General features: G+C 60.4%; 1 protein-coding gene across 1 annotated transcript in view; it reads right to left on the bottom strand.

The window, feature by feature from the left end:
• Positions 1–1216: 1216 nt before the first annotated feature.
• Positions 1217–20794, bottom strand: part of CCDC85C (coiled-coil domain containing 85C) — an 86493-nt gene continuing 66915 nt past the window's right edge. The window contains exons 3-6 of the mRNA XM_021675215.2: positions 8526–8633; positions 3664–3759; positions 2815–2913; positions 1217–2116 (exon numbers count right to left, since the gene is read on the bottom strand). Of these exons, the coding sequence (XP_021530890.2) occupies positions 2027–2116; positions 2815–2913; positions 3664–3759; positions 8526–8633 (393 nt within the window). The 3' untranslated portion in view covers positions 1217–2026. The remainder of the gene's footprint in view (positions 2117–2814; positions 2914–3663; positions 3760–8525; positions 8634–20794) is intronic.

Genomic DNA, 20794 nt, shown 5'->3' on the forward strand with positions numbered 1-20794 from the left:
GCCAACCAGAGTCCCAGCTGAGGCCTAGCACTGCCCACCAGGAGAATCCCATGTGGCTCAGCCCAGAAGCTCTCCCCAGGCCCTTTGTCATGTAAACCACAGAAAGGCGCATGCCTCAGGCGTGGGGCAGGAGGAACCCAAAAAGGGGGCGGCCTGAACAGGGTGATGGGGGACACTGCAGAGACTGTGTGTGTTGGGGGACAGGGTGGCGGGGGGACATTGCAGAGACTGTGTTGGGGGACAGGGTGGCGGGGGGACATTGCAGAGACTGTTGGGGGACGGGGTGGCAGGGGGACATTGCAGAGACTGTTGGGGGACGGGGTGGTGGGGGGACATTACAGAGACTGTTGGGGGACAGGGTGGCAGGGGGGACATTACAGAGACTGTTGGGGGACAGGGTGGCAGGGGGGGACATTACAGAGACTGTTGGGGGACAGGGTGGTGGGGGGACATTGCAGAGACTGTTGGGGGACAGGGTGGTGGGGGACACTGCAGAGACTGTGTTGGGGGACAGGGTGGTGGGAGGGGACGCTGCAGAGACTGTGTTGGGGGACAGGGTGGCAGGGGGGACACTGCAGAGACTGTGTGTTGGGGGACAGGGTGGTGGGGGGACATTGCAGAGACTGTTGGGGGACAGGGTGGCAGGGGGGACACTGCAGAGACTGTGTGTTGGGGGACAGGGTGGTGGGGGGACATGGCAGAGACTGTTGGGGGACAGGGTGGCAGGGGGACACTGCAGAGACTGTGTGTTGGGGGACAGGGTGGTGGGGGGACATGGCAGAGACTGTTGGGGAACAGGGTGGCAGGGGGGACACTGCAGATACTGTGTGTTGGGGGACAGGGTGGTGGGGGGACATTGCAGAGACTGTTGGGGGACAGGGTGGCAGGGGGGACACTGCAGAGACTGTGTGTTGGGGGACAGGGTGGTGGGGGGACATTGCAGAGACTGTTGGGGGACAGGGTGGCAGGGGGGACACTGCAGAGACTGTGTTGGGGGACAGGGTGGTGGGGGGACATGGCAGAGACTGTTGGGGAACAGGGTGGCAGGGGGGACACTGCAGAGACTGTGTTGGGGGACAGGGTGGTGGGGGGGACACTGCAGAGACTGTGTTGGGGGACAGGGTGGTGGGGGGGACACTGCAGAGACTGTGTTGGGGGACAGGGTGGTGGGGGGACATGGCAGAGACTGTTGGGGAACAGGGTGGCAGGGGGGACACTGCAGAGACTGTGTTGGGGGACAGGGTGGTGGGGGGGACACTGCAGAGACTGTGTTGGGGGACAGGGTGGTGGGGGGACATTGCAGAGACTGTGTTGGGGGACAGGGTGGCAGGGGACACTGCAGAGACTGTGTTGGGGGACAGGGTGGCAGGGGACACTGCAGAGACTGTGTTGGGGGAGGGGCGTGACCTCCTAAAGAAAGGAGCAGCTGGCACTGGGTGGCTGGGGATGGATCCCCAGGTGTGAGGGGACCCTGAGCTCCAGGGCTGAGGGTCACAGAAAGGGCCCAGGGCAGCCTCCAGTCAGCCACGGACACAGCGAGCTGCCTTGTCCACGGTGCCGGGGACTCAGTGCTGGGTGGGCCTGGGGCCAGGCCACGGCAGGTAGTGGTGGTCTCCGTCCAGTGTGGGTGGCAGCCAGGAGAAGAGGGTTTGATGAGTGGCCCCTCCATTCCAGGCAGGACACAGGAGCCTGGACAGTCCCTGGGCTGGATCTCAGAAGCAGCCTGCGGCCTCTTGCTCATGGAGCCCAGGGCCCGGGGCCCAGAGGGAGCGAGCGTCCAGGCCGATCTGCTGTAGCTACGGTCGCGCGTCTGGTCTTCCCAGGTTGCTGGTGTGTGAGGCGGGAGATGGCGGCCTGGGCCAGTGCTTCGGACCCGTGGCAGCTGGGCCAGGGTGGGCAGCGTCCTATGTACAATTCACCACAGAGAAAGAAGACGGGCTCGGCCGGAGGTCCTGCGGTGGCTGGCGCCTGAAACTCCCCCTGGGGACCCCCAGTGGGGCCAGTCCACGTCCACAGAAGAGTGGCCCTACAAAGGCCCCTTGAACTGGTTCCCAGACAGGTGCTGCCGTATGGAGGGCTTGGAGCTGGCCGCGTCTCCCAGCTTTCTCCAGACGACCTGTGGAGGGGAGCGAGATGTGAGGGGGCTCGCCCACGTCCACGCGCCAGCTGTGCACACCTGCCGCCTCATCACTGCAGAACTGCCCATGTCCTCAGAGCCATGGGGCCAGGAGGGACACGGAGGCCACTGCAGGCCCAGAGATACCCACACCAGGTTTTTGCATGCCACTCTCACTATCAGGCCTGGCAACTGTCCAGCGGGGTCCACAGGCCCCACCAGGTGATGCGGGGGAGGGGCTGCACAGTTCAGAGCTCCCATCCCACCCCCGTAAGCCCTGGGTTCAGACCCCATGAAGCCCCTTCCCCGATGGCTCCTACCAGCTGGGTGGGGCACTGGGCTCTCCTGGGTGGCCCCAGCCTGGCAGGCCGGAGGGTTCCACCTGGACCTCCTGCTCCGAGCACCACCTGCCCAGCCGGCAGCCACAGGCGGTACCAGCAAGCTGGGAGGCCCAGGGGCCAGACACCCAGGAACATCTGGGGCGAACAAGACCAGTCCCAGGGAGTGGGGGGCTCGGGCGCGATGACTGGCCGGGGCTCCCAGTGCCTCCAAGGCCTCCCCACAGCTGTCCAAAGCCACCCCGCTGTGGCTGAGCATTCGAGAAATGGAGTCCCACTCAGGGAAGGGTGTGGCCATGCTGGGTGGCCCTGGGCGCCCTCCCAGTGCCAGGCCTCAGCCCCCACCCCCGGAAGCCTCACGTTGCACATCTCGCGAACGATGGCCTTCTCTTTCTCACTCAGGTCCTCCTCGCAGCTGTCCTGGAGCTGCCGGTCCAGGTTCTCGTGCACCTCCAGGACCTGAAGGAAACACGCCTCAGGGTCAGGGTCAGAGGCCACCGGCAGACCCTGGGCAGGTCGCCTGGTCCCTGAGCCTCAGCCTCCCCACTGCAAACCAAAGCTAAGGACCCTGAGCTGCGGGGACCCTGGGGACAAGCGTGGAAAACGCTGGGGGGCAGGTCATCTCCTCAGCCTGCTAACGCTGTGCATGCCCAAGGGAAGCAGCTCGTGGCTGGGCAGGGACGACCCTCAGACAGGTGGACCTACTCCAACCCAGGGCCCGCTGGAGATGAGTGGGCGCTCACAACGTGGAGAGGGTGGGAGTATGTGTGGGCACGTCTGTGCACACGTGTGAGATGTCATGGGGCCCGGGAGTGGGGACTGTGCTCAGGTGTACACAGCCTAGACAAACGAGCCCATCGGACCCCCTCACCTGCACCTGCAGAGGCTGGGCCTGGGAGACCTGAGCTTAGTTCCAGCCCCACTCCTGCCCCTAACTCTCTGGCTTAGTGGGGCACCTGCCCTCCCAACCCCAGGCCTCAGTCTTGCTAGCTGCAGTGGCTCAGGGGTGGCAGACAGGTGACACACTTACGACTGCCACCTCTGAGTTCTGCCCTCACAGTGCTCCAGGCAGCCATGGTCACCCAGCCACCCATACACAGATGAAACCCCCCACCCCTGCCACTTGGATACCCCCAGGTACAAAGGTCCCACAGTCCCATGGCACACCCAGCATCCGGGGCTCCTAAGGGAGCGGGTCGTGGCCCTCACCTTCATGGCATGCACGACAGCCTCCGGCTTCTGTCCTGCAGGGCTGTAGCTGGCAGAGGAGGGTGAGGGCAGCTCAGGTACGGGGCAGGCTGGGCCCTGGGGGAGGGAATCACACATCTCAGCTCACCCTGGCTGACTCCCACGTGGTGGCCACAGGCATGACCAGTGGCTCAAGAAGGCACTGATTCTCAGGGGCCAGGGCCCAGGTGGGAGGAAAAGGGGACAGGGTGTGAGGCAGAGGAGGCAGGTGTGAGCACGGAGTCCCAAGGAGCCCACAGCCCCACCTGCCAGTCCCGCCCACCAGGTCTTCTGCAGATGAATTGGTCCCTGACAGTACAGAGGCAAAAGGAGTGGTCCAGGGTCCACCCACACCTCTTAGGCTCCCCTACAGCCTCCCACAGATAAGACCTAGCATCTGTTTTGCAGAGAAAGCAAGTTCAGCCCAGGGAGGGCAAGCAACCCTAATCGCAGCAAGACCAGGAAGGTCTGGACTCAACCGTGGCACCTGAATCCAAAGTCCCTTCCCCTTCCCACTCTGGTGCCCCTGTGGGCGAGACTGGCTCCACTCTGATCACCCCAGGGCCCTGCCTCCCGGCTGCTACCTCCCAGCCCTGTGGGATGAATTGGCCGCCAGGTGCCTGGCTCCCACATCAGGCCTTGGGGAGGGGACCCAGCCTCTGTTAGACGACGTATGTCTACCCAGGAGCAGGCGATCCCACCCCCAGCTTCCTGCCTGCAAGGGTCCATGTGACTGGGACGCCAAGCACAGGGCTTCTGCTTCCAGCTGCAGTGGGGACCACAGGGGGCCGACAGGAACCAGGAGGTCGCCAGATACTGGGACAGGCTTAGGGGGAACTTACAAGTGCCCAAAGCCAGATAGAAAACCCCCAGCGGTGCCCTGTGGGCAGGGAGGGAACAGGAAGCGGGCTTTCCATTAGTCTTCAGGGCTCCCCACTCTGGCAATCCTTGGGCCGACCCTGACAGCCGAGTCTGCTGCCCTCTCTGTAAATGGAGCCTGGATGACACTTCCCAACAGCCTCGCAGGCTCAGAGAGCTGGGCTGGAATCCTGCCTGCCCAGGCCCGCATCAGGGGTCGCCTAACACTGCAGGGCTGGGCTCTGCGACCCACAGGGCTGGGAACCTCCCGCAGGCCTGGCAGCTGACCCCTGGGGCCTTCCCTGCCCACCCTGGCCTGGACCTGCTCCCAGGGCTCTGCAGGCCGACCTGCTCCTGCCTCCAGTCGGACACCAGGCCCCACCCCGAGGCTGGGGGCCTGGGAGCTGCCACCTCTGGAGGCCCCCACAGAGCACTGGAGTCTAGGAAAGCATCACTGAGTTGGGCCCAACCCACGCTGAGCCTCGGTTTCCTTGTCTGGACAACAGAAAGGGTTCTCTGCCCCAGGGTGTGTGCAAACCCCTAACTCCAGCCCAGGCTGTCAGGTCTCTGTGGCGTGGGGACCCAACAGGGATGCCGGGGGTTCCCCCTGGGGCAGCACAAGGGGATGGTGCCCCAACCTGACACAGAAAGTGGCACTCCCCATGCCGGCCAGCAGGGGGCGCCAGTCACATGCACACGGCCCTGGGAGACCCGGGCACCCGCACCTGCCTGCACCTTCCACTACAGAACACAGTCCATGTGCCAGCCAGCCCCTGGCACCTCTGGCCTTATGTCCCCATCTGCATCAGGCCCCTGGGATGTCTGTCCTGTTACAGCCTCCAGCTCCAGGAGGCTGGGATTCCTGCAGCACAGGCAGGAGGGAAGCCGGGAGTGTGGGGGTGGGGCGGTACAAGCTGTCCCTCTCCTGCCCGCCTCACTGGGCAGTGGTGGGTGCCAGCAAGGGCGTGGCCTGGGATGGTGAAAGTGACGCCAGAAGTAGACAAAGTCCCAGTGTTACCTCCAGGGCATTCCCAGGATGCCCTGGAGCAGGGGCCCCTTCTGCACTGGAACTCAGCCCCCTCAGGCCACACACACCTCCCACTGACTAGGTGCCCACTTAGGGTGGCAGTGCCCACCAAGTGCTTGCTGCAGGCGCCATCTTTCTACACATCCAAACATGCGTTTTTGTATTTATTTATTTTTTTTTTTGTCTGAGACAGAATCTCACTGTGTCACCCAGGCTGAAGTGCAGTGGCACAATCTCAGCTCACTGCAGTCTCAACCTCCCAGTCTCAAGCAATCTTCCCACCTCAGTCTCCAGAGCAGCTGGGACCACAGGTGCACACCACCATGCCCAGCTAATTGTTGTATTTTTTGTAGAAACAGGGTTTCATCAGGCTGGTCTTGAACTCCTGGACTCAAGCAATCCTCCTACCTTGGTTTCCCAAAGTGATGGGATTAGAGGCGTGAGCCACCATGCCTGGCCTACGTGCCCACTTTACAGACGAACAGAGTAAGGCTAAGAGAATGGCTTGCCCAAGACCAAACAGCTTATAAACAATGGGGCTGGGCCTTGAACCCAAGTCTGTGGGACTCCCGAGCTGGTGCCCAAAATGAGGATACCAGCGTGCACCAGAGAGACCTGAATATACATCCACAAGATACCTGTCCCCAAATGCTCAGAACACCATTCACGCGAGCCTGACATGAAAACAATTCAAATGTGCAGCAAGGAATGAAGGAAGTGCTCTATCCATACGATCGCATGGTGTTCAGCCGTGAAAAAGCAATGAGACCAATACAGGGTACCTGTGGATGGACCCTGAGAACAAGATCCGGAGTGAAAGAAGCCAGACGCAAAAGGCCGCACATCATGCGATTCCATTTATATGAAATATCCAGGATAGGCAAATCCGTGGAGACAGAAAGCACCAACCAACCGGTGGCTGGGAGGAAGGGGGATGGGCGCGACTGCCAATGGGTACAGGGTGCCTTTCTGGGGTGACGAAAATGTTCTATTGTGAGTGTCCTCCCACCTCCCAGCCTCCGCTGGGGGCCAGCCTGGGCACCTGCCCTGACAGCCGGCGGTTGGAGGGTAGGGGCAGCAGTGGGCAGGGAGGGGGTACCCACCCCACAGAGTCACCTGCTTTACCCAGGGACCCTCTCCGGCATGCCCTCACAATGCCCACGAGCCACAGGGAGCCTTAGAGACCTGCCTGGGTCTGGAAGGGCCTGAGTCCCAGGCACTGTCTGAACCCAGAGAGGGCCCTCCCCGGACAATCCCCTCACTCTCCCCTGGGGTCCGAGTGACGGACATGGGCTCTCCAGGGCCCAGCAAGGGCCCAGTGCCCTGTGAGCACTCCACAAGGCCCGGCCCCTGGGCCGCTAGCCCTGGCCCCTCCGCGGCAGCTTCTTCTGCAGCTTTCGTGGCAGCCCCTCCCACGAGACACCTTGACCCTCAATAATCACTCTTAGGGGCCTTCCCACCAACCACCCCCAATCCTGCCCCCCGCACCTCAGTTTATAACCCAGTCTCCCAGCCTCATGGAGCAGAGACCCCTGCACAGCCCCACGCTGGCCCCAGACCTCTAGGCACCAATACACACTCACCATAGGGGCTGACCATCTACCCCACCCCATGGGCCTCACTTCCTCCTCTCCAAAGTGGGGGAAAGCCCCTCATGCACAGGGCCATCTAGAGGAACAAAGGAGGTAAGGGGCACGAAGCCCCTCCCAAGGCTGCCTCCTCCAGGAAGCCTCCCCGAATACTCCAGAACTCTGACAGCATATTATCAGCACTGTGAGGCCCTGAGGCTGGGCCCATGCACGGGGTGTGCTCTCTGAGGCCTGCAGGGTGACAATGTCGGCAGACCCAGTGCACGTGACAGCTGTGACAGCTGTGCTTGCACAGAACTTCCCAACCTGCAGGCCGCACGGAGGACTGCTGGTCACAGCACTGAGTTACTGCGAGCTACTCTAACTCCCTCCCACGAGCTGAATACATGCGAGGCCCAGGGCATGAAGGCTAAGGAGCCAGCCCCATGGGAGTATCACTTGGCTTTTCAGAGCTCTTCATCCTGAAGCATTAGAGCCTTGTTCAGCCACAGGACTCCTGGATAAATACTTGGAATATCGGCTGTCAGCAGGCTTTGCTGCCCGCACAGGCTCAACAGCTGCACTCCTGGAGAAAGTGGAAGGGCTGCAAGAGAGAGATCGCAGAGCCGGCAGCCAGCACTGAGGTCGAGCCAGCTCTCCGGGGGCCTGAGGTCAGCCTCGCGGGGCAGGGGTGAAGGGGAGAGAGGAGGAAGGGGCGCAGCTGCTATGGGTGCACACGCTGCCCAAGAAGCACCTCCACACACGGCTCTGCAGGCGCCACAAGGACGGCCAGCGCTTTCTGAGCGTTAGCGACTCACCCGCCAGGGCTCCCCCAGGCGGAAGCCCCAGAACAAGGTGAGGCCCTCATGCGAGGAGGGCAAGTGGACCCGGACTCCCACTCCTTCCCACTGCCATCACATCTATCCACGGGGCACAGCCCCAAGCTAGGGTCCCCTTCCCGGGAGCTGGCTCCATGCGGCCTGTCCCGTTCCCTCCAGAGCAGGTCAGCTGGTAAGGGTAGAGGATCCAGTTGGTTATTTCGTGGCAGAATCCACAAACCTGAGCCCCAAGCTCCAGGACCGGCTGGGCACCCTCTCCCCGCTGTGGCCAAGGAGTGGCACAGGCTAACGAGCTGCTCAGAGGGGCAGTGGCTGGGCACAGGCAGCCCTGCACGTGTGGCCTCTGGACACTGCCCCGAACCTCCTGCAGCGCCACCCTACTTGGGGCTCCACCTCTTAACTGCCACACTGAGCAGGACACAGGGACACAGGGCCTCAGGCCGGGGCTGAAGTCAGGCACCCAGATCCTCATGCCCCCAGGCAGGTCACTGGCCCGCCTGAGCCTCAGCCCCTCATCCGGAACACGTGGGCTTCTTTGGGGCACACACTCACATTCTGCAGGGAGTCCTGGTAGGAGGGCGGCAGGGACGCGAGCTGGGACTCCGAGTGGTAGGGCGAGAAGCCTTTCCGCAGTGTGCGGAACTCTCCGGAGCCTGCCTGCTGCAGGGGAGAGAGGAAAAGGCGTTAGATGGAGGGCAAGGCTGAGTTGGCCCAGGGCCCTGGGCATGGCTCCTCATGCCAGCAGGGTCTGCTCAAAGGCACAGCCTCAGAGGACCCCTCTACCCTCCCCTCCACACCCCTGATCCTTCCCCCCAGCCGGGATCAATAGATCTTCGCTCTCCCCAGCTCAAATCTCAACAATTCACTCTCCAATGTGGACTTCATAAACATGTGTTGGACAGCTGAATAAACAGAATGAATGAATGAAGGACAGCCAGTGAGAGCGAGTGAGGAGAGCACTCTCCCACCCCTAGGCCCACCCTGGCTCCTCCACTCTGACATCCTGCCCTTGGGTCCCCGCACAGATGGCACTGTTCACAGGCCAGCCACCTGCAGCACCCAGGGCCACATCCATAGGCAAGGCCTCCCACCTCGCACGGCTCGGGACTCTCTAGGGGGGCTCTGCCCAGGCTGCCTCTGCCTTGGACAGGGAGCTCCTGAAGCAGGTCCTGGGTGCGGCCTCTGAATCCCTAAAAACTCATGCAAGCTGGGGTTGTAAACTACTGCCCTGCACACAGGAGGGAGGGAGGGAGGCTTGGCCTTAGCTCTTGGCTCAAGAGCAAAGCAAACACCCCCAACCCCCAGGAGCTGGGACCAGGAGCCAGGATGAACAGGTCCCATGAAACTTCTCAGTGTGTGAAGGTCAGTCCCGCAGTGACCCTCCCCTGGCCCAGCCCAGCAGAAGGCCTTTCTTTCTGTATCACAAAGGGGTTTTGGGTGTTTCTGGCCCAAACAGCCTTTTCTATTTCAAAGGAGAGAAAAGGGCTGCGCAGATAAAACCAGCGGAATGTCCCATAAATCAGCAGGCTGCAGAGTTACCCAAACAAACTTTGGGGGCAGAGGAGGCCCAGGCTGGGGCTGGGCTGGGGCGGGGGCAAAGAGGGTGGGACAGGCTACAGCCACGTCTGGGTCCCAGTTCCACTCACCGGCCCCTCGGCCTAGCCGTGAAAGACCCCCCCGACATACCCTGCTTGCCTCCTTCAAAAGCTGGACCTGGTCCTGCCCTTCTCACAAGCCCCAGCCTCACTAAGGCCAGCTCTGTGTTCTCCCAGCCCCATCAGAGCCTTGGCCAGGCCCCCCACCCGGGCTGGGAGGTCTCAAGAGCTTGGCTCAAGGGCCAGCAAACAGCCATGTCCTGCAGGGGGTGGGGGGTGAGGAGGGGAGTGAATGCTCTATTACCAGCTCCCACGGAGGCCTGCAGAGCTAAGGCAGGAGAGCAGGGATCCGGGCAGTCTCTCCCTCATTAAATCGCCCTCACCCCCTGACACCTGTCAGCCAGGGCAGGCGGGCGCTGGAGGCTGGGGCTGCTTCCTGGGTCCCAGGAAGGACCTGGGTGTGGTCCTAGGTCAGGGAGGGCACAGGGGAGAGGGAAGCAGGAACCAACCTTCCTGCAGGCCCCCAAAGTGTGCTGGGATTTAGATGCCCCTGGCGAGCATCGAAAAGGGGTCTCAGCGCAAAGGGGGCTTTGGGCACAGCCTGACCATCAAACGGGACTGCCGCACCCCTGACCACGGCATTAGCCCTGGCTGACCCTGCCTAGGTTAACCAGAGGTACTCACAGCCCCCAGCTGGGGGTCAGATCAAGGAAAGTCCCCCACCCACCCACCAGGTACCAAAAAGAGGAAGAGGCCCAGCACTCACTCACCCTCCCCCAATGTGAGTGACCCGTCCCCACTAGAGCCACCCCTGCTTCCCTGGGTCACCTCTCCTGAGGGAGGTACCCTAGCTCCACTTAAGGGCAAAAATTCCAAACCACCTGATTTTCTTGTTAGAGAGTTACAAAATCCTCTCCAATGGAGAATCCATTCTAAGCAGGCACACACTCTGAATGTGCGCACAAACACACACACACAGTGACTCCTCTGGGCCCCATAGCCAGGAACGGAACACCTAGGATTGGAACCGCTGCCCTCTCCTCCAGCCGGCCCTGCCCCGCCCCGCCCTGCCCTGCCCGTCGTCCAGATTCTGTTTGGACTCAGGCGTCCCTTCCTCCACATCCTCTCTGGCCCTCAGCCAATGGGCTCCCACGTGCTGTTACTGAAAACGTGGCTTTGTGCTGCCATCCCCTCCCCTCCCCCAGATAATTTCCCTGGGAGGAGGCGTGTGCGCATGGGCAGGAGGGATGGTTTTAATTAGCTGCACGCAATTCGCAATTCCCACCCTTGCCTTCGGTGAGCCTCTATAAACATTTGCATGTCCATAGAACTTTATTAGCAAGCCACAAAGCCAGGCAGGAAAAACGCACAATCTCTCATTAAGGGGCAATGTGACCAATGACGCATCAAATGAGTAACCATTATTGCACTTAAATCCAAATTAAAAATCCTTCTATGAGCCACGTCGCTCCCTTTGCAGAATGAGACTCCCTAGGATTTCACCGAGGGGCAGAAGCAGGAGCTGAAATCACCTGCTGGGCTTGGTCTGCACACAGAGAAGAGCTCACAGCTAAGGAAGGCTCTGGCCCTTTTGGGCGGGTGGGAGCGGGGAGGGAAGGGTCCACTGCCGCTCCCCAGAAACACTCGCCTGCCCAGAGTCTCCCTCAGGACCCAGGGAGAAGGGATCTTAACATACAGAGCTGCCCACTTAGAGCAGGAACAAGATGTCCCGGATGCTAACATGGTAGGGCCCAGCTCTGCAAAAACTCAGCGTGGCCCCTTCCACCCTGGCCTGGACCAATCCCCATCACCCACTTCTAGGGCTTCCAGAGGGCAGCACGAGTGTCCTGGACCAGGGAGGAAGAGACCCAGGTTGCAGGGACCCCTTTTCCACTGGGGCCCAGAGTTCAGGCCACCCCCAACCTGTATCCAGGGCCTTCACTGCAACACTGCCCGACTCGGGGCCTGGTGGGGGCTCACTGGGGAAACTCCAGTTGTCCTGCCGCCCTCTCTGGGCCTCTGCGATGCCCCCAGCCTCCTCCACAGCAGGCGCACCCAGTCCTTCACCTGCCTGCAAAGCTGCAGGGGGCCTATGTGGGGCCACCCCTAGGGTGCACTGTCAGGGGGGTGCTGAACGGAAGAGGGTGGGACATGGAGACAGAGCCCGCCCCCCTACCTGCCCACCTGAGGCTGCTTGTTTGGGAGGGAAGGGTGGGGGCGCTGCAGGCCCGTTCAGGGCTCTGCTCTAGGGAGCTGCTCTCACCCTGCTTCCTGCTCCCAAAGAGCCCTCAAATGTGCCTTCTGCTGCATCGGTTATATGTCCAAGAGGCACACACAGAGCACCTCCTGTGTGCCAGGTGTAGTGCTGTGCCCCCTCAGGGAGGCAGCAGCAGAAGAGGAGTGAGGGCTGGAGGTGGGGGGGTGGAGGCAGGCACCAAAGAGGGGGTGCCCTGTGTCCCCACGCGGGCAGTCTGCCTGCAAGTGACCGCTCGCACCACCAGACTCAGAGCCCCAGGCCGACTGGCACGGAATGCCCTAGGAAGGAGTCTCCTTGGAGGGACCATCTGGCACGGCTCTGGACCAGTCTCTTAGCGCTCAGTGCAGGATGGGTGGGTGCCTAACAGGGCACTGGGCACCTGCAAGGCTGTTTCTTCCTCAGCGCCCTCCAGGATGCCTAACAGGTGAGCATGGGCCCTTGGCACCGTGTGGCACAGCACAGCTCGGCTCAACTGGACAGCCAGGTGCAGCCAGGGCCAGAACCACCATGAACAGCAACAGTCACATCCCTACCCCGCTCCCAAATGTAGGTCACGCCAATGACTGTGTGTGACTCAGGAGACAATGCAGGGCTCAGGAAGAGGAGCCCAGCACAGGCCTCCCTCAGCCCAGACTCTCCTGGGTCAGGTGCCCTCCTGCTTCTGGCCCATGAGGGCTCCAGGGGGTCTGTCACAGAGGCCAGTTTTACCGCAGCTGAAGAGCTGGAAGGTGCCATCTGCAGGGAGGAGCCTACGTCCACCCTCGGAGCGATGGGAACCTGGGCAGGAAAAAGCCACATGCAGCCAGGCCCCGGGCAGCTCCTGCAGGCACTAACAGCACCTCTGCCCTGAATGTGTGCTGAGATGGTCTCCAGGGCCCCGTGATCACCCTGCAGTCCCCAGGCTGGGACAGGGGCCAGGCTGGAGGACAGGGAGCTGGAGAGAGCGCAGTTCGTGTTTCCTGCCGATCCCACTCCCACAGATGAGCCATCATCCCAGGGGCTACAGAGACGAGAGGTAAGGCCAGGGCTCAGTGACCACCCCGTCCCCAAGACCTGGCAACCTCCCTCCATGAAGAGGAAGCACTGTGGGAGCTCCCACGGTCGGTCAGTGACACGTAATCCATGGTCTGGGTGCTGAATAATAAACCCAGGGCCTGAGCACCCTGTCAGGCTGCAACCGCCACCCAGGAAGTGCTGGAAGATGGCACATCCTGAGCTGGCTGGGCTGGGGGACCCACCTGGAAGCAGAGGCTCCCATGCGTGACTTGAAGAGACCATTCTCCCACCAGGGACCCCAGCAGTTCCAGGGGCAGCTGGGACCACAGCCTGGCCTGGGCTCCACCGTCCTGCTCCAGACTAAAGCCCATTGAGATCTCAGCTGTCATTCATCCTCGGAGGGAGAGCGTGAGGAAAGTGAAAGGTGCTGTGGGGGCGGGCAGGATAGGGCCGAGGACAGGGCGGGCAGGATAGGGCCGGGGACAGGACTGTGCAGCGCAGTGGCCTCTGCAGAAGACAGGCCTCAACCTGAGCCCACGGGGAACTGCACCAGAGCTGTTTCCATGAGGGCAGGCAGGAGGATCGTGTCCACACCCCAGTCAGTCATGCCTGCGGGCGGCTGTGGAAAGGGGCGGAACTTGGCACTGTGGAATGCTGTTGGCTTACCGTCTGTGTGGCTGGACAGGTGTGGTTCACCTCCCAGCCCAAGCCCAGGGCTGGCACACAGTTGGTCGCTAGTTCTCAAATGGAGGTGACTCTGCCCCCAGAGGACAGCTCACAGTGTCTACAGACACTTTTAGTGTCAGCTTGGGCATGGGGTGGAAGAGCCCCTAGGAGGGTCATGCAGCACAGGTATTCTAGGGCGGGCAGTCTCAGGACTGGGAGAAGGGGACAGAGATGAGACCGTGTGGGTGGCCTGAGAGCTGGCAGAAGAGTGGCTGGTGCCTGAAGGGGCTGGCTTCCCAGGGCTCGGAGCTGGGCACAGGTGGGGGCTGAGTTCACCCAGCAGCTCCCCTGCCCCAGGCCCTGTCCAGCAGGGATCTGGCTTAGCCCAGGGAGGCTGGCATGGTGACTGTAGCCCAGGGAGCCCGGCATAGTGACTCTTGCTGGCCCTTGGGAATGTGCAACCCATGCAGAACCCTCAGCCCAGCACCCACCCGGCTCAGCAGCCCCGGAGACCTTCTCAAGGACCTGGGCAGCTTCCCGCTGGGAGCCAGCTGGGTGGGCATGTGGGCCCTGACCTGGGCAGCTTCCCACTGGGAGCCACAGCTGGGTGGGCATGTGGGCCCTGACCTGGGCAGCTTCCCACTGGGAGCCACAGCTGGGTGGGCATGTGGGCCCTGACCTGGGCAGCTTCCCGCTGGGAGCCAGCTGGGTGGGCATGTGGGCCCTGGCCTCGTCTCCACCACTAACTCATGTAGCCTTGGCAAGCCTCTCCACCCTCCACACACTGCAGGTGTCTCACTTCAAAGTGGAGATGAGCACCAGCCCTGCTACCCTCCAGAAGTGGGAGGGCCCTGGGCACCTGGCAAGGAGCGTGAGAGGGGCCTGCATGATGGGTAGCCCTGGGGAGGTGGTCGATCATGACTCTCTTGCTATTATTTTGCAAAGCTGGAAGTTTTGCCAGTAATGCCAGCTCAGAGAGAGGGCAGATCCCAAGAAGACTCCAAAGGTAGGGCCAGCGCAGCCTGGGAAGGAAGTGCTCCCAGGAAAGAACAGGGGGGTGCTGGGGAGTGGGGGACAGAGCACACAGCAGCGCACAGCACTCAAAGCAGCCTCCAGGCCCCCACAAACACCACTGCAAACACCCCTCCCTCCAGGCAGCTCTACCTGAAGCCAGCTTCTCGGGCGGCCGTAGGGGCGGGGCAGCTGGAAGGAAGGAGAACAGTGTCAAGCGGCAAATGCCAACCACGCCCATCACTCTGTCCAGTGCCCTCCCTGGACACGTATCAGCCCAAAGCCAGCAGGACCCCAGCGGAGCCGGGGTGGTTTCCCACACCGAAGGCCAGAGTTGGGACTTGCCAAGGCGACTCCCAGGAGCTCCATGTCTTCAGAAACTCCAGATTCGCCAAGGACTCACTGAGCAGCAGCCGTGCACCCGGCACTGCGTTCTTAGGAGCACCCCCACTCCATAGCCCACCCCAACGCTCACACCGGGGTGGAGCCACCCCATGTACCCTGCTACCCTCCCAGGGAAAAGCAACCCTGTGAGAGGCCCTGGGATGGGATGCCCCGGCCTAGAAGCACCCCAAGATCCCCGCAGCTCAGAGAGGCCAGGTGGAGGATGCACGCCCTATCTGGCCCCTGCTCTAGCCTCTGCCAGGTTGCTCACAAGAGCTACATAGTCACACCAACTGGATTGACTTTCTTTTTTTCTTTAATTGTTGTTTTGTTTGGTTGGTTGAGGTTTTTTTTTTTTTTTGGAGATGGAGTATGGCTCTTTCGCCCAGGCTGGAGTACAGTGGCCAGATCTTGGCTCACCACAAGCTCCGCCTCCCAGGTTCAAGCAATTCTCGTACCTCAGTCTCCCAAGTAGCTGGGATTACAGGCACCTGCCACCACACCTGGCTAATTTTGTATTTTTAGTAGAGATGAGGTTTCTCCATGCAGGTCAGGCTGGTCTCAAACTTCCAACGTCAGGTGATCTGCTCACCTTGGCCTCCCAAAGTGCTGGGATTACAGGTGTGAGCCATTGTGCCCGGCCTTTTTTTTCTTTTAATTTTGAGAGAATTCATTTGTGGGGGCGGGGGACAACACACGCTGGGGCGTGTTGGGGGCGAGGGGAGGGAGAGCATCAGGAAGAATAGCTCATGCCTGCTGGGCTTAATACCTATGCGATAGGTTGATCGGTGCAGCAAAACCATGGCACGCGTTTACTTACGGAACAAACCTGCATGTCGTGGACACGTACCACGGAACTTAAAATAAAAGTTGATGGGGGAAAAAAAGGAAAATAAAAAAGAACAACAAAGGGGCTGCTGCTTCAGTTTGGGGTCCAGAGACATCTTCCCAGTCTGTGCTCAGATCAGGCGGTGGAGATGAAAGGTGTGCCATGTGTGGCCGATGTCACCTACCACGGCTGGCACTGCTACTCCTAGTCCCATGTAACTTCATACCCTAAATCCCATTTTTCAAACTTGGGTGAATGCACCACTCAGGTTCACGCGGACTGTGACTGACAAGGTAACACGCAGACCAGGTCTTGGCCGCCCTCCTGTCCGGGTCCCTCTGCAGGCCCATTACTTGTCCTAGTGAGGTGAGTGAGGGACAGACCTGTGGGAGGCTTTGAGGGATACAGTTTTGGTTTTTTGGTATTTTTTGAGACGGAGTCTCACTCTGTCTCCCAGGCTGGTGTGCAGTGGTGCGATCTCAGCTCACTGCAACCCCCACCTCCTGGGTTCAAGTCATTCTCATGCCTCAGCCTCCCAAGTAGCTGGGATTACTGGTGCCAGCCACCACGCCCGGCTAATTTTTTTTAATTTTTTAGTAGAGACGAGGTTTTACCATGTTGGCCAGGCTGGTCTGGAACTCCAGACCTCAGGTGATCCACCCACGAATACAAATTCAGCAGCCCTGCGGTACTCCCAAAGTGCTAGGATTACAGGTGTGAGCCACTGTGCCCAGCCGAGGGGTGCAGATTTGCAAAACCCAAATCCCACCTTGGCTGAGTAAGCCAGAGCAGCTCCTCAACTTTCCAGGCCTCTGTCTGTTTCCACATAAGCTGGCATCAGGCGGAGGGGGCCGGAGGCTATGGCTGGCCCACAGGGGACAGGCAAGATCACGGTGGTTAACCCGCCACCCTTACCGCTGGCCACCGCGACTCCCAGTACTTTCCACAGTTTGCCTTTTCATCCTCTGAACGATGTATGTGGCACACATCATTAATGTCCCCATTTTGCAGAGGGGGAAACTGAGGTGCAGAGAAATTAAGTGACCTGTCCAGTGCCACTCAGCTGCCAAGTGGCACCAGTGAGACTTGAACCAGGCCCTCTGGCACTAGAGTCCTGCGTGTGGCCTGTCAGCCCTGGTGACTCTCCCCCAGCGTCTGGCTCACGGTAGATGCTCCTTACACTGCTGGCGCTAGGCACAGAGGTGGAATTTCCCGTCTCCATTCTGCCCATGTTGTGAGACTGACCATCTGTTCATCGACTGGAAGGCTTGAAAGAGGGGGTTTCCTCCCTGGGCGAGGGAGAGGCTGAACTGACTCTGAGGTTCAACTAAGGAAGCACTTAAAATCCTCCAGTCCAGAGACCCAGAGACTGCACTGCCCATGACAAGGGTGACAGGAGCAAGGCAGCCAACCCCAGATGCCAAACACGCAGAGCAGGGAAGGGCTTGGAGCGTGCTACCAAGGCATGGAAACACTGACCAACAGAGATGCCCACATGGGCCACCGGGAGTCAACATCTCCGGAGGAACCCAGGCTCAGGACAGCCTGTCCTCCTCGGGACACAGGAAACAGAACTGAATCGTTAGCCATGGGTTGAGACAGTGGCAGATCGATCCCCTTTCCCCCAGCCTCAGTGGGCTCAGAACTCAGAGAACGAAGAGCACTGGTTCCCTTGGGGATGGGCCAGGCCCAAGCGGCAGCAGAGGGCACATGGCCAGCCAGACCTCGAAAGCTCCAAGGCCCTTGGGACCACCTGGGGTGCTTCTCAGGGGCCACATCGCACTGTGCTGGTACCACCATCACCCGGTCTCCCAGGTGAGGACACTGAGGCATCAGGAGATAGAGGATTTCACCTGAAGCCACATAGCAGGTGAGCGCTGGGGCAGGGGTATCGGAGTTTACAGGAGAAGAGCCTGTCTACAAGCCGAGGAGAGGCCTCAGAAGGAGCCAGCCCTGCCAATGCCTTGATCTCAGACTTCCAGCCTCCAGGACTGTGAGGAAAGCAATTTCTGTGCAACTCTGTTATGGCAGCCCTAGCAGACGAATACAACACCCACATCAGGAAATCCACCTCCATCCAGACCTCAGTTTCCCCATCTGTGCCTGCTGTGAATTCTGGGTCACTTTCAGCAGCCCTGCAGTACATGGCAGGCCAGGGGAGAGGTGGGCACAGGGGTGAAGAGGAGGAGGGTGGGCTGGAGGCCTTTCATTCACCAGCGGGGACCCAGCCTTGCGCCCCAAGCCAGCCCTCTGGCCTAGGGAGAGTGAACAGTAGGAGAGGAGCACGCCTTGCTCTTTTGTAAAGCTGGCTTTCTGGCGCACAATGGAGGCTGCATTTATCAGCCCAGCAGGGGAGTTAACAAGAAGCCCCAGCGTCAATTACAGCCGCCCCCAGCCCAGCCTGGCTGGGCACAGAGAATCCACAGGAAAAATAATAACTCGCGCGGAGTCTTGAGATGAATCATCACAGAGAAAGCAGCTGTGTTGATGAAATTTTAAAGCCAACATGAGAAAGAAAATACGAACAGCAATATAGTAATTGAGTCTGTGAACATGCTGGCACATTTTTAATTAAAGCTATTTTGGAGTTAAACAGAGGCCACGGGGGGAGGGGCGGGACTGTGGGGAGTGGGAATCCGGGGAGGCTCCCTACCCTTCCACTCAAACCCCAAAGCCACGTCACCTTATGATATTCCAGAGAAGAGCATTCCTCTCTCCTGCTTTTCAGCGACAGGAAGAGTCCCTGCTTTGCGCAGAGGTGGGGGTTTCTGTACAACTTGATTTCCCTAACAAGATTTAGATGCCAGAATCACAGCATCTCACAAGCCAGAGTCCATGAGGCTTAGGACAGCATCTCATTCAAGGCTGCGATCTCTCTCTTCAAGATTCCCAAACATGGTCACCCAGCCATCTCTTGATTATCTCCAAAGATGGCACCCTCACTACCTGCTGAAGCCCTCCCTTGGTGAAGTGGGCCTTCCTCATTCTGAGTAAGAACAGCCTCCTCTCTTGGCCTTGGAGACCGGACAGGGGTCAGCCACAGGCTCCCCAAGGCACATCCACCCAGTTCCACCGTGCTGAGCACTGGAGACACAGATGTGACACTCAGATCCTGCAGCCCTGTCCTGGAGAAGACAACAGTCCAACAGGGGTGGGGGCCAGGGTCCACAAGGGTGGGTCTGGACACCCTATCAGCAAAGGTGCACAGCCCGGGGACCGAGAGAGCTCAGAGCAAGCACCAGGCCACCTGTGGGTGGTCAGGGAGGGCTGCAGACCGGAGGCCAGGAGGACGGAGTCTAAGTCAACCCCATCTTCCTGGTGCCTCCCTGAGCATGGGGCCACCAGTCTCCTCATGGGCAGTGCCCTGCCACGAGCTCTCTTCACCTCCCCTATCCTCCAGGGGCCTCTCTGTGCATGTGGGTCCTGCGGGCTGGGCAAGGTGGTGGTCAGGCAGGAACAAGGGTGAGACTGGCAGCTCCCTGAGGGCAGTCCTCCCCCTGGCCAGCCCTGCATCCCCAGGGCCACGTACCTAGTAGGTTGTCAGTTATGCACTGAGTGAATGAGTGCCCACTTCTCAGATAAGCAAACAGAGGCCTGGGAGAGAAAGTGGCTTAAGGATCCACATAAAGCTGGTGCCATTGACGCTACCTCAGGAATCTCAATCCAAAGGCGGGCTTGGGACCCACTGCTGCCAAGAGCCAGGGGCCCCGCCTTCACCGGGTCTTTCTGTCTCTCTCTCCTGCTTGGCTCAGAACAGCACTGCCCTCCTCCACGGCCAGCAGGAGGCCTGCCCAAGATCCCGGTTCCTCTGGTTCTTCTTCTTTTTTTTTTTTTGAGGTGGAGTCTTGCTCTGTCACCCAGGCTGGAGTGCAGTGGCACAATCTCGGCTCGCTGCAAACCACCTCCTGGGTTCAAGCGATTCTCCTGCCTCAGCCTCCCAAGTAGCTAGGATTATAGGTACATGCCACCATCCCAGGCTAATTTTTGTGTTTTAGTAGAGACAGGTTTCACTGTGCAGCCCAGGCTGGTCTCAAACTCCTGACCTCAAGTGATCTGCCCACTTCAGCCCCACAAAGTGCTGGGATTACAGATGTGAGCCACCGTGCCCGGCCGTGGCTCCTCTGGTTCTGCTGATGCCACGGGCTCTGGGGATGCCACCAGCTCCTGGAGCTTTCGTTGTGAGGCTCAGGGCCCTCCACTGCAGCATGGGGACAGGGGCAGGAGACCACGCAAGCACCAGGGGCCGAGGCCCCCCGCAGCACACGGTTGCCCCTTTCAGGGTGCTGGGTGTGCCCTGACACCACTTGCTGGGAGGCCGGGGACAAGACCTCTGCCTGCTGCAGAGGTCATGCTGAAGAAGAAGCTAGGGATGGGCCCTGAGTGCCCTCCTGCCAGACCACACAGAGATACAAGCTCCTTCAGCCACCACTCCAGCAGCATGGCCTCACTGGGCTTCATCTGGGGAGAAAGCAAATTTCTGCTAAAGAAATGAAACACCTGAACTCCTCTGCACTGGATGATCTCTGAGTTCCACACCCTGGTTGTATGTAGCAACAAGCAGGCAAAAGCAGGTTTCTGTCCTTAAAACCCAGTCCCACCGCCTGCAGCCAGCAAGCCTGTGTCCAGGCAAGGGCCAGCAGCTCCCCAGCCATCAGGGTCTCATGTCGGTACCCTGCAGGCCTGGCTCAGGGATGAGGATGTGAACAGAGCCCTGCTGCTACCCCCAGGGAGCAGGTCGGAATAGGCCTGGGAGGGAGGAGGCCCTGGGCAGATCCAGCCCCTCCATGCTGGGGCTCAAGGCTGAAGCTCTCATCCGCCTGCACCTGTGCACAGGTAGGCTCAGGTGGACACAGCTATGGTGGAGGCCCGAGCTTCGGCCACCAAGGTCCTGGCCCTCATTCTGCAGAGCAGAAGCCGCCTGCCAGCACCTGGAGGCAGGACTCCTTCTCCTACACACTTCGTGGGATGCTCTCCAAAGCAAAGGTCCCTGAGCCACGACCTTCCCCTGGTGTCACTTCTGCCTGCCGCTCCTGCAGCCCACCCCACACACCCTCCTTAGCAACCGCAACGGCCCCGCCAGGCC

This window comes from Aotus nancymaae, unplaced genomic scaffold (genome assembly GCF_030222135.1).
Source record: "Aotus nancymaae isolate 86718 unplaced genomic scaffold, 86718_ANA_hifiasm-v0.15.2.pri h1tg000011l, whole genome shotgun sequence".
In the NCBI taxonomy this organism is placed as follows: Eukaryota; Metazoa; Chordata; class Mammalia; order Primates; family Aotidae; genus Aotus; species Aotus nancymaae.